Genomic DNA, 13278 nt, shown 5'->3' with positions numbered 1-13278 from the left:
TTTTTTTTTTTTTTTAAAAAAAAAAAGGTGAGAGATGAAAATCAAACTGTCCATCTTACAATTTCTTCTCTGGCTGGCTCTTTGCTATTCTTAACATGGTATTCCTTAAATGATACTTCTTGCTTTAAAAGATCCAGCTGAACTAATGCCACATAATAGTAGTAGTAGTAGTACCATTAGTAGTAGTGTTACTAGGGAGAAGAAAATACACTGGTTTAAATGGTAGTAAACAGAAAAGGGAATAGGAACAGATGTATAGATGTTTGGGGTGGTGGCATAGAAAGTTGCATATGACTTTCATTCCTTCTCCTAACCAGGGCAAGAGCCTGTGACTTAGTAGATTGACAGTGGGGTATGGGTTAAGAAGAGAGACAGTAATTTTAATATGTTTCAAAAGGAATCCAACAGTTAGCATAGTAAGTATGGAATTAATGCTAGATTCCCAAGAGAGATTGAAGACTGTGAACCTACTTTGGATGAGTGGAGCTGTGAAATATTTCTCTAGCATCATTCAAAACAAAGGCATTGGGATGAAATCATGTTATTTCACTGAACCAAAACTTTTGAGATTTAAAAAATAGGTATGAAGCCATTTAAGAAGAGAGTAAAAACTTGAAAACAGTAATGAATGTGACTGAGGTTTTTAACAATTCTTAGGCTGAACAGAGAAAGAAGTTTCAGGACTTTTAATATCCATCCACCACCTAACTTTTTCAAGTCAGTATTATCTTGAACAATGAAAAGCCAAGGTATTGGATGGAGCATAGTGTCACACCTCTGTCATGCCAGCTCTTAATCCTTGCTCTTAAGAGGCAGAATTATTATCCACTTATCAATGAAAGGATGGCGTTTTTGGTCTGGGTTACTTCACTCAGAATATTTTCTAGTTCCATTCATTTGCCTGCAAAATTCATGATGCCCTTGTTTTTAGTAGCTGAGTAGTATTATATTGTATAAGTGGACAACATTCTCTGTATCCATTCTTCAGATGAGGGCCATCTAGGTTGTTTTCAGCAAAGTACAGAATACCCATGATACAACTCAGAGACCAAATGAAGTTTAACCAGAAGGCAGGCCCAAGTGAGGATGCTTCAATCCCACTTAGAAAGGGTGTTGCCTCCCACACCCAGTTCAGCCTCAGGCCTTTGTCGGCCTCCATCCAAGGCGGTCACCTAGGGAATAAAGCCGAAAGACCTTCAGCAGACTACCTGTTTATCTCCAAAAGAAGTTCCCCTAGAAGTTCAGCTGAGATACAACTACACCGGGACAACGCCTGTTGCCTGAGGACATTCGCAGAGTCGGAGCCTTAGGTGATCTTCCCTCTTCCCTCGTGACTCCCTCCTGACTCTTCCCTAACTTCTCAATGTTTATGTTATGCAAATGTCATTGTAACCTTGAGATCCAGTTTGGCTTTCATATATAAAGGCTGAGACGCAAAAGTAAAGTGGCAAGCCTTGATTGGAAACCCTCAACTTGGCTTCGTGTCCTTTTGTTCTCGAACTCTGTGTTTCAGGTTTTCTTTTTCTCCCTTCGGTCGAGACAGAACCTGGTTCATGAAGGGCAGTTTCAAAAGGGGAACAAATTAGTCATTGGAGGCAGAGGGAGGGAGGGACCTGGATGGAAGAGGGGAAAGGAAGAGAAAGGGGGAGCAGGAACAAGTATAGGGGGAGACAAAAGAGAAGCCCAGAGGACCAGAAGAATGGATGGAAATATGCAGCTGCATGGGGTTAGTGGGGTGGGACGAAGTCTCCAATCTTTCAAAAGTCTGAGAGACCTGAGATGTGAGAAGTTCTCAGAACTCTTAGCCAAAATGCTGATTGGTGGGAGATAGACCCTGAAGAGATTACCCCCAAAAGATAGACAGGGCCCGCAGTGGAGGGATGGGGCTACCCATCTATCTTCAAAATTTTTGATGCAGAATTGTTTCTGTCTAAAAGAAATGCAAGGACAAAAATGGAACAGAGACTGAAGGAAAGGCCATCCAGTGGCTGGCCCAAATTGGGATCCATCCCATGGGCAGACACAAAATTCTGACAATATTGCTGATGCCATGTTGTGCTTGCAGACAGGAGCCTAGCACGGCTCCCCTCCAAGAGGCTTTACCAGCAGCTGTCTTGAGACAACCATTGGACTGAGGTCAGGGCCCCTATCAAAGAGTTAGGGGAAGGATTGAAGGACCTGAAGGGGTTTGCAACCCCACAGAAAGAAAACAGCAGTAACTAACCTGGACCCCTCAGAGCTCCTACAGACTAAGCCACCAACCAAAGAGCATATATGGGCTACTATGGTACATGTGTAGCAGTGGACTCCCTTGTCTGGCCTCAGTGGTAAAGGATGTATGCATCTAACCCTGTAGAGAATTGATACCCCAGGGAAGGGAGATGCTGAGGGAGGATGAGATAGGGATGGGTGGGTGGGGGAATACCCTCTCAGATCCAGAGGGGAGGGAGATGAACTCTGGAATGGGGTAGCATTTGGAATGTAAATAAATAAAACAATTTAATAATAACAATGATAATAATAATAATAATAATAATAATAATAATAATATAATAATAATAATAATAATATAAAGAAACAGAGTTAGGCAGGAAATTGGCAGATCAAGGCAAGCCTTGGCTTCCTAGAAACTGGGAGACTACTCTAGTCTATACATCTAAGTACTGTCTCCAAAGAAAAGATGAATAATTGAAGGTGAAGAAAGTGAAGCCGATTTTATGGACTGCAGGATGACTGGATGTCTTTCTTGGCAGTGGTAAAGTAAAACCACCCTAGCTGCTGTTAACAACTTATGCTCATCAGCTTGCGCAGGCACTCTGATCTGTGACTCAGGAGTTCCAATCACTAGCAGATTACACTCAATTACACTCACTCACAGTGCTTTTGCCTCAGGGCTCCAATGAACATTGCAAGAATGCATTTAATGAGGCGCAGCACTAATCACCCCCTCCTCCATCCAATAATCTCCCCAGGGCACTTCAGCTAATCACATACAAAACAGTTTTCTCAAATACCACTCTGCAAAGTGTGTTCAGAGGAATCCTTAGATTTTTCTTTTTTAGCTGTTTATCTCAATCAAGACATTTTTATTGATAAAATAAAGGCACTTGAGCTATGGCTTTACAGTAACATAGCAGATGGGCAAAAGGACAAGCCAGAACATAATTCTCAGTGAAGTCACCACAGGTCACTGAAGAGCAGATGACAACAGGAAGAATAACATGTGATGCATGGAATATTTTACAAATTGCGCCTTGGGTATATGTGTTCTTGGATGTGCACAAGGATGTCTAATTTGCAGATGAGATTTTATTAACTTCTCTAAGCAGTTTTTTTTTCCAGAGTACATCTCACTGCTTTGTTTCTAATGACAGTAGTGTGGAAGGTACTACATCACCAGGATAGCTTGACACTCACTTTTGATTGTATATACCACCAGAAGAAGATTAAGGTTTAGGGTAGCACTGAGAATTGGAAAAGTGCACATGACCTCAACGGAGTAAGTGAATTTTCAAGTATTGTTCCACTAGATGGCAGCAAGACCCACCTCAAGAGCCAGGATAGTCACTCTAGATTTTACATGAGAGCAAGAAGGGAAGAAGCAGAGCAATAAATACTTTCTTTCAGAGCCTAAAAAGTGTGTGTGTGTGTGTGTGTGTGTGTGTGTGTGTGTTTGCAGGACAAAGCAATGAAAACTTGCTAGGACCACTTCTGTACTCTATATGTTTCACTCTTGTGGGTAAGGTCAAAATTATAGAAAGGTTTTGACATGTGGCACATACTATAGTATAGTCTCTCCACTCACATCAGCACCCCTGGCTGTGCAATCTGCAAGTCCAGGTGGGAATTATATGGTGTGCCAGGTCACCAAGGTTGTTCAGCATAATGGTGGTTGTTCCCCGAAAAGGAAAGATGCATGGATTTGGTGCACTGATGTTAGTGGTTGTGCGCAAAGTGTGTTTCCCTTCAAGATTACCACAGTCAAGCAGAGGGAAGAGCAATCTGCAGGATTATAGGGTTAAAGAAGCTTTATATGCATGCCATGGTTGAAGGAATTCAAGACACCTAAATGCTCCATGCTTTGGTGGTAATCAATATAGCTAAAGGTGAGTTGCAAACTTTGAACTTCGATAATGAGTTAGAACTCAATTAGAAATGTTTCTGAAAAAGCATATTGTTGTGAATGAAGAGTGAGACCCACCTTGTTCACAGAAAAAATGTCTAGATGGCATCCTGAACCTTTCTGGGTGGTATAAAAGAAAACATTTCATGTATCTGGGTATCTTTCCATATCTGACAATGCCTTGGACATCAGGTATGCCATCAGCATCCCAATCAGTGTGATGGGGGTTCTGTCCCAGGAGACTCCATCCCTGTGGGAGGCAGCTGCTTTTCCTCTGGGACGGAGGGTAAATCAGGAGCTTTCTGCCCACACCTTGCCACTGTGAAGCGGCTCATGCCAAGAGCTTCCTCGTAGCCTGGGAGTGTGTCCACCGAGGAGGGCAGCTGGCCCAAGGAGCTGTGTGCGTGAGCCACGGCCAGGATTCTCCGAGCTGCAGGGCCAAATACAGACTGAAGAGCTGTGAAGGAAGACAGAGTTGGTGTAGAGATGATGACACCCAAAAGTGATATCCCCAAAGGCAAGAAATCTACATCACACCTACGGTCACTTTGTCTTTCACCTGTGTCCAAGCTCATTGCCGTGACCCTTTGACAAATTTCACAAAAATCCTTCAAAGAACTTTGGTTCCAATATTTTACTTTGTTCATCAATTTATCATCAGAAAACAAAACAAAACAAAACAAAACAAAAAAACAACGAGAGTACAGGCATCAGTGTTAGCCCAGATCCACATTCATCGGCGTCTGGAAATGAAAACCACGCTGAATTCCCCACCACAACGCTAGTTGGCAGGTTGCCCTACGTGCAGCTCCAAACCTTTTAGTACATCTTTAAACCTGACCCCTACTTTGGTGTTCTGAGTACACTCACATGTAATGGTGCTCTGGAGAGTGCTGTCATGGTCAAAGGCAATGACAGTCACTTCATAAGGCGGTGGGGCCCCATCTTCCCCGTTCTCTGGACGGCTCAGGCAGCAGCGGAAGCATACTGAAGTCAGGCCACACAGGAGAAGCAGTACGCCAACCACCACCAGCAACCTGCAAGATCCCACCCGTCCAGTCCAAGCTGTGGTCAACTGGTTTCCCAGCTCTGCCACAACTATACTATCTCTGATCACGGTCGTTTTTCTTCTTTTAGAGAACACTAATAAGGCTTCAATCCCAAGGGTTTCATTTTGCATATATCGGCTATTGATTTTCCAGCAAGACTATGCCAGTCAGGAGAGCAAACAACACTGAAGATCTAGTTTGAAGGGTCTGCTTCTTACTTCACAGTGCAGAACTATTTCTTAAGCACATGCTGGGGAGAGGCACTAAAATCCTTTGATGTTGGCAGAAGAGACTGTATTGAAATAGGAAATCGTGGCATGTTGTCACATAGGCTAGAGATGAACTAAGGAAACTTTACTGTGAAATATAGCGATGTTTCTTATTCACACTAAGAACCAGCATATGAGAACCGTTTTGTTTCTTTGAGGGTATTATGTGTCTCAAACTTACCATATATACCAGAGATGCACCCAGTCGGTAGTCAGGCAACTGTGGACAAAGAATGAAGTTTTTTATATTAAAAAAAAAATAGTGCAAGTTCCAATAATCATGTTATATTTAATATCACGCTATAATTTAAAAACATCAAGACTTTTTTTTTTTTTTTTGAGAAAGGTCTCACTTTGTAAACTTGCTGGCCTGGAACTTTTATTATCTATACCAGGCTGGCCTTGAACTCACAGAGGTCCACCTGCTTCTGCCTTCCTAGTGCTGAGATTAAAGGCATGTACTACTATGTCCAGCTAAGAATTACTTTTGAAAGAGTCCAATGTAACAAGCTGAGTGGGTTTCTATAATGCAGGTGGCATTGTTGTGCAAAGCATTTTTATAGTCACTAAAAATTTCATTAAGAAGTGTGGCCATGAGAAAAATTAAGGGAAGGGGGGCTGAGAATAGAGAGGAGAAAAGAAGAGAAGCAGCTACAATGACTTTTGTTTGAAAAACTGTGTGATGAAACCTAGTTATTTCCAAGTTGATAAAATAGAAAAGGGAAAGGAGATGTCCCTATGACTATTATGAGCTGCTGAGATAGAGATTATTAAGAATTAGGCATTCAAATATCTAAAGAGTGGCTTTGAAAACAGACATGAGCATCCAACTGGTTATACATATGAGGTCAATGAAATGTACACATCAGGAAAGTTTCAGTTGAAGGCATGAAAGAAATATATTTGTAATTTATATTTCACAAGTTCTTGCAACATTCTCCCCCTAAAAAGGGCCTACACTTTCACATCTAAACTCAAAACTGATGGGTACATCCACTGAGACCAAACAGGAAGGGAGAAAAGGCAGAGGCTGCTTCACAAGGAGGACTGCGTGGGAGAGACTAAAACCTCAAGTCGGGGTAGACAGAGGAATGTACGTTTCTTTAAAGATGTCCCAGTTTTTTCATTAAAATAATAAAATAAGTGTTCTCTATTAAATATATATTGAGAGCCATTTCTGTATTTCATCTTTGGTCACTGTTCCACAGAAAATGCAGTGTGTTTGTATTTTCCCTGAAACACTGCATCATTTCTGCATTCCATATTTGGTTACTCTTCTATAGAAAATGAAGTTTGGTTTTTTCCCCTGCGATAATGTATCATCTTACTTCTCACAATTTGTCATTTGTTCAGATCCTTTCACTTCTACCTTAAACTCCAAATCGCAACAGACATCTGAATCCTCCATGTCCTCTAGCCAGTATCAGATATGCTCATGCTGAGTAATCAAGCTGATCCTAATTACGGAATTCCCCTCACCTCTGATAGAGCTGGTTTCAGGGAAATGATTCTATGGCCAAATGTGTGTTTTCCTTCGGCATGAACAGGATTGTTATTGTCTGACCTTACTTGAAACCAAAAATTGCTTTTGGGTGTGAAGTGGGCATGCTGCTGTGGGAGTCACCCAGATAGATAAACCAAGGACTGGCTGTTGAACCCCGTCTGCCCTGGTGAGTCACTGGAAGCCACAGCTAAGGAAGCCTTTGCAGGTCTCCCTGACTACATGTATTTAAATTAATTGTGCTGTGTTGGTGAGAAGACTGGTTTGAAAGAGGAAAAAAAAAAGCATTCTCAGTAGGGTTATTCTGAACATTTGGAATGACACACATGTCTATGATGGTGGGTGGTGGCCATTTAAGTAAAAAAGGAAGTCGGCCTATCTGCTGACGTTTTAGCCTGTGTTTGGGTGTTGGCACTTTGTTTCTCCTCATTGCTTGAACTCTCAGATACTTACTGTTCAGGGTTAGCACAGTTCTCCTCGCCCCCGGCCCCAGGAAGCTGTGGGAAGGAAATAATCTCAGACATCGAAATGGTCACACCTGCAGTTCTCAGTCAGCCCATCCACTACCCCTCATGGCTGCGCCCTGTCAGATCTACTTGTAAAGATGAGGACAGGGCCATAGGATTGGTCTGTACTGGCCTGTGTTATCAATCATTCCTTTACTGATGACTAAAGCTTGTGAAGCAAAAGTTCCTGGAAGAGCAGGGATCTTCTATGTGGCTCGGGCCATGGCTGAGCATCATTCCTTAGGGAATGATGAATAGCCCTTTGTGTCAGTGTGTCACCCTAGAAGCCTCCTGACTCATCCCCTGGGACATTGTGATTGTCTTCCTTGTCCCTGCCCTATTGAAAATTGAATTCTAGCCCCGATGCTATTCATTTTTCAGCCTTCAACACATCAGTAATTCGCTACACAAGAAGAGCAATAGAGATGTTATGAAGAAAGAAGGGTAAAGAAGAAAAGGAAATGCAGAAACCAAGAGAACATATAAGAGAACGTACTTTTATGTATTGGTTAACTTTTGTGGGAAGCAAAGCAGACAGCCCGCTACCAGCACAGAAATGTGATAGTCTAGTTTCTGCAGTGTCTTGCTCAGCTAGACTTCCTAGCTATGTGAACTTGGCCCTGGTATTTGTTCAGAATCCCTTAATATACTGACTTTTCTCAGCTAATGGGTGACTCACAGGCTTTTCTTTCACAGAGGAGTAAAATAAACTGTTTAAGGTACTATTAAAGAGACTTTTGGTACTGGGGACTCACTAGGTAATCCCTGCACCCTTGTTCAAGCTGAGTGTAACATGTACTATCTCTATTGTCCTAATTTCTATCCCTCTTTCCATGAGCATCAATCAGTCATACACACACACACACACACACACACACACACACACACACACACACACACACACACACATACACACACACCACAAAGACCTCTGAAACCCCTATTATTAAAAGTACACCATGGAACTCTTTTCTCACTCTCTTCTAGGTTCTATATCAGTTTTTGCTCCATCCATTTCCTCCTAGAGACAGCACAGTTAAAGCAAGCAAAAGAAAGTTTCTTCTTGATTTTTCACCACTGAACTCACCTGGATGAAATAAACCAGGCCAGAGGCCATCAGCACCTGGGCCCAGGCTGTCATTAGGCTGAACATCTGGTCCAGAAGGGTCACGCTGGCTGCATCTGCTGTATCCTTTCCATCCTCTGTGCCATGTGGAGCTTGGTAGTGCAGAATTCCTAAAGAGAATTTTTTTCTCAGCAATAGATCACTCTCCCTCTCCTTATTCCCATTGGCTTTATGTTTTAAGGTTTCTATCCCTTCTTCCCTTTTAGTTTCCTTCTCCTTATTTCTCTTCACACAGTCTCCACATTTGATTCCTCTCCACTTCCTTTCTGCTATCAAACGTTCCTGTATATTTAATCTTTCGTCCTTTGCCCCTAATAAAACGGTATTCAAGAAGAACACATTTGTCCTCTGAATTAGATTTTTTCCCCCCAGTCTATAATGAGAGACTTAGACCTGAAAGAGGTCAAAGGCAGATTGTGAGTGACCAGGTTTGTTCTTGTATTCATTAGGAAACTGGTTACACACTCTTGGCTCCTGGGTGACTGCTGAAGTCTGAAAGTCACTCTGCCAATCTCTCTCCACCCCCTCTCCATGTGATTGGCATCCCCCTTCTTGCTCCTTGAAACTCTTCCCTCACTGTGTTGATAATCAACCCTGCTAGTTCTGGGTCATTTATTGCAACCACTCCACAGGACTAAGGGATTCCAAATGAGCTAGGAATCTATCCCTCCTTTAGAGTGGGTAGTGGGTTTCAAAACTAGAAGTGCCAGGTGCTAACAATGGTCTCAGCCTCCTCCTTCAGTTTCAGACACAGGGGCATAGTTTGAAAAACCTGTTTCCAAGTTAATCCCTCTGCTGTTTCTCTCTCTCTCTCTCTCTCTCTCTCTCTCTCTCTCTCTCTCTCTCTCTCTCTCTCTCTCTCTCTGCCCCCACCACTCTCAAAACAGTGTTGTGATGTTGCCACTCAAAAACCAGGCTCAGTGCATACAATTGTGGTTCCATCGCCTAAGGAGGCTGAGACAGGAGGATCACCTGGGTCTACTTCAGGAAAGTGAGACTGCCCTAGGAAACAGCAAGATCTCCATCTAAAAAAAACCATATTATCAACAGTAAAATAAAATTTGAAAGTCATATTTAAAAATAAGCACACCATATGGAAAGGATATAAAATGGTTCTAAAGGAAAATATTGTCCTGAGCCAGTGAATGGCCATATGAATGATTGACATTTAAGGAGGAATCTTTTACCCAGCCAAAGGACTAAGTAAGAATATTCAGTGTTGGTTCACAGTGACATCTCCGTGTCACAAGACTGAACAAAATTACATTTCGGCTGCCTTCTAATTGATGAGGAGAGGCTGCAGGGTGGGTCCTGGTGAGGGGAGTTTGTGGGATGAGTTCCAGCACACTCAAGGACCCACACACCATGTGAGTGTACTGTGGTGATATGATGTGGGAAGATGAATGCATACAATTTCCTGTTCTCGGCTAAGGAAAGCAAACAGTGTGGGAACTCCCTGGTTCAGTGTTGCTCTCTCCAAGTCTATCCATTTCTTTTTATAACATAGTCTCTTGAGTGAAACGTATTTTCCAAATTTCAATAGACAACTCTGTGAGACAGAAGGCATTCTGTAGGACTGGAGGGCAGGACTTGAGTTATAGCCTTTCACTAGGCCTGGCCAGACCTTACTACACCTTAGGCTTCTTCAGAGGAGCTTAATAAATGACCACTGAACTAGCATCAGCTGTTGTTTCAGAGAAAGGAAATCAGGAGCAAGGAGGCATCTTGTGTGGAATATTTTTACTCAAACACCTTATAATGGAAAACCTCATGAACCCCCCCCACCCCGCCCATTTTCCTTTTCTTGTGGGAAAGACAGTAAACCAGCATGGGTTAAGATCATAACTCAGGGTTTGATCCAGTCACTTGTTTGAACCCCCTATTTGTTATGGGATCTTGGACAAGGTGTTCCATCTCTCTGTCAGCTCTGTTCAATTTGATATGAAAGGCACTCTGGTTCTCAATACACACAAAGTGACTCATGAACTGTAACTCCAGTCCCAGAGGAATCTCATGCCCTCTTCTGTCCTCCTTGGGCACCAGGCAGGTGGGTAGTGAGCATACATACACAAAGACAAAGCACTCATACAGATAAGTAACAACAAAAAAGAATAATTTTTATGATGTATATTGCAGCCCCAATAGCAAGTATTTGATGTTAGTTAAGATACATTTAATTTTATTTACATTTAAATGTTTGCTTTATTTACAATATCTCCTTTTCCAGGTTCCCCTCGAAAATAAAATAAAATAAAATAAAATAAACAAAAACTAAAACTAAAACAATCCCCTGTTCCCTCCCCCCTCCCCATGCTCACCATCCCACCCCCTCCTGCTTCTGGCCCTGGCATTCCCCTACACTGGGGCATAGAACCTTTACAGGGCCAAGGTCCTCTCCTCCCATTGATGTCCGACTTGGCCATCCTCTGACAGGAGCCTGATGTAGCTGTCTTCTGAGAACCTCTGACAGTACCCGACTAATACAGAAGTAGAGGCTCACAGCCATCCATTGGACTGAGTACAGGGTCCCCAATGAAAGAGCTAGAGAAAGGACCCAAGGAGCTGAAGGGTTTGCAGCCCCTTAGGACAAACAACAATATGAACTAACTAGTACCCTCAGAGCTCCCAGGGACTAAAACTCCAACCAAAGAGTACACATGGGGGGACTCATGGCTCCAGCAGCATGTGTATAATTTATCTCTATCTTACACGTTCATTCCAATATGCAGGATCATAAATGCCCACTATGCCTATTCTGTCTTTTTACCCAGCACTTTCTAGATGGTGATATCTTTTTAATAGTCCTTTTTTTTTTTTTTCTTGAACCGTTCCCATGCTAACCAGGCTATTGCTTTTCCCACCATCACCAGCCTTCACCTGCATGAACAGGTTTCCTAGTTACTTTGGCTTTCCCCCATGGCAGTTTCTGGCCACATGATTGCAATCGTCTCTCCTGCCCTAGAGCTTCCCAGCAGGCCTGAACACTACAGGCTTCGGTTAATGACTCCCTTGTTGTTTTCTTTTTCAGAATTACTGCTACCATTTCTTTTTTATCGTATAAGCAGGAAGAACTTCCTTTGTTGACTCTAATGTGTCAAGGCCCTGTGATGGCTCCTGTCATAGCTTTTAAGTAGGAAATGATGAAAGAGGGAAGATCATTCATAGAAGAAAAGGTCCGCATGGTATAAAGATTCTGTCTTTATGGAGCTGGGGACATTGAGAGCATTCTCATTACCAGTCTACATAACCTCATTTCATTAAGCTTGTCAATCATTAGCTTATACTATGTTGTGAAGGACTTGGACTGTGGCCAGTGGGAGGTACACATACACTGCCCTCTTTACCTGTGCTTCAGGGAGTTGTTATACAACCACTCTAACAAGTGTAGCCAAAGAATTGCTAACTCGGGGTTCCTTTGATTATTCTCCTTTGACCTTGGTTGTCAGGTACACCTCCTCCTGCTCCCCTTCCTTTCTATGCCTCAATGAATAGAAAGCAGGAATATTGGTACTCTGAGGTACCAACATCGAACTGTACATGTCTGAGCAGTAGGTTGGGCCATTTCCAATGGGCGAGAATGGAGAAGGTGGCAGAAGTCAGTTTCATTCTAAAACCCTTGGGTATTTCACTAAGAAGCATCTCTGTTTCAAGATCCAAGATCATAGCATAGATATTAAATTCCAACCTCAGAGACATGGAAAATTAGTAAGAGCTTTAAACAGGAGGATATTTTTTCCTCCCTTGAGAAGGGGTTTCGTGTATGACCTTGAACTTTTTATGTAGCTAAGACTAGCTTTGACTTCTGATCTTGCCTTGCCATCACAGTGCTGGGATTACAAGCATGTGCCACCACTCCCACCTTTTGTAAAGGGTTGTTGATCAAACTCAGAGCTTTGTGCTAAACTCATGGAATATAAACAAGACAGAGGGGTTCAGTTTATCAAAGGATGTATGTTTTATATGCCATGTAGCTCATTACTACAAATTGTGTGAGCAACAGTTTAAGGCAACACATACACACACACACACACACACACACACACACACACACACACACACACCCTATCAACATTCACAACAGGACCAGAAGTATAGGTAAAGCTTAGCTTGCTCAATTGCTTGGGATTATACAAGAATGAGATCAAAGTGCCTACATAGTAACATTCTTGTCTGAAAGCTTTCATGGCAGAGAACTCATTTGAAAGCTCTCTTGGGCAGAATGTGTTAGTTGGCTGTAGGAATAGTTTAGTCATGTCTATTTACATATTCTAATTAAAATATAATTACATAATTCCCCCTTCCCTGTTCTTCCCTCCAACCCTTTTCATGTACTCACTCCTGCTACCTCTCAAATTTATGTCCTCTTTCTCTTTAATATATATATATATATATATATATATATATATATATATATATATATATATATATATATATATATACATCAGGACTGACCAACACAAAGTGATATATAACTGGTGAGGGAGCTCATTTCTGGAAAATATTACTTCTTTCTCTGTCTCTCTCTGTCTCTGTCCTCTGTCTCTGTCTCTGTCTCTGTCTCTGTCTCTCTCTCTCTCTCTCTCTCTCAGCATTAACAACACTCATTGTACCTCAAAAATACAATGCTTAAACTATACCTGAACAAGGACAACACCAGTAGACATGCTAACATGGAAATGGGAACTCACATAGGTCCTTACTCCT

The 13278-nt window shown here is 42.2% G+C and overlaps 1 protein-coding gene across 1 annotated transcript; it reads right to left on the bottom strand.

Annotated features, from left to right (window-relative positions):
- Nucleotides 1-3070: 3070 nt before the first annotated feature.
- Tmem52b (transmembrane protein 52B) lies at nucleotides 3071-9109 on the bottom strand. The gene is made up of 5 exons (XM_031380994.1): nucleotides 8536-9109; nucleotides 7396-7439; nucleotides 5623-5661; nucleotides 4994-5160; nucleotides 3071-4580 (listed from the first exon to the last, which is right to left on the bottom strand). The coding sequence occupies exons 1-5, from the start codon at nucleotides 8599-8601 to the stop codon at nucleotides 4336-4338; spliced, it is 561 nt and encodes a 186-aa protein (XP_031236854.1). The 5' UTR covers nucleotides 8602-9109; the 3' UTR covers nucleotides 3071-4335.
- Nucleotides 9110-13278: the final 4169 nt, after the last annotated feature.

The sequence above is a fragment of the Mastomys coucha genome, unplaced genomic scaffold, assembly GCF_008632895.1.
Source record: "Mastomys coucha isolate ucsf_1 unplaced genomic scaffold, UCSF_Mcou_1 pScaffold20, whole genome shotgun sequence".
Lineage (NCBI taxonomy): Eukaryota > Metazoa > Chordata > Mammalia > Rodentia > Muridae > Mastomys > Mastomys coucha.
The sequence above is the reverse complement of the archived record's forward strand: the minus strand, read 5'-3'. Positions and strand labels throughout refer to the sequence as shown.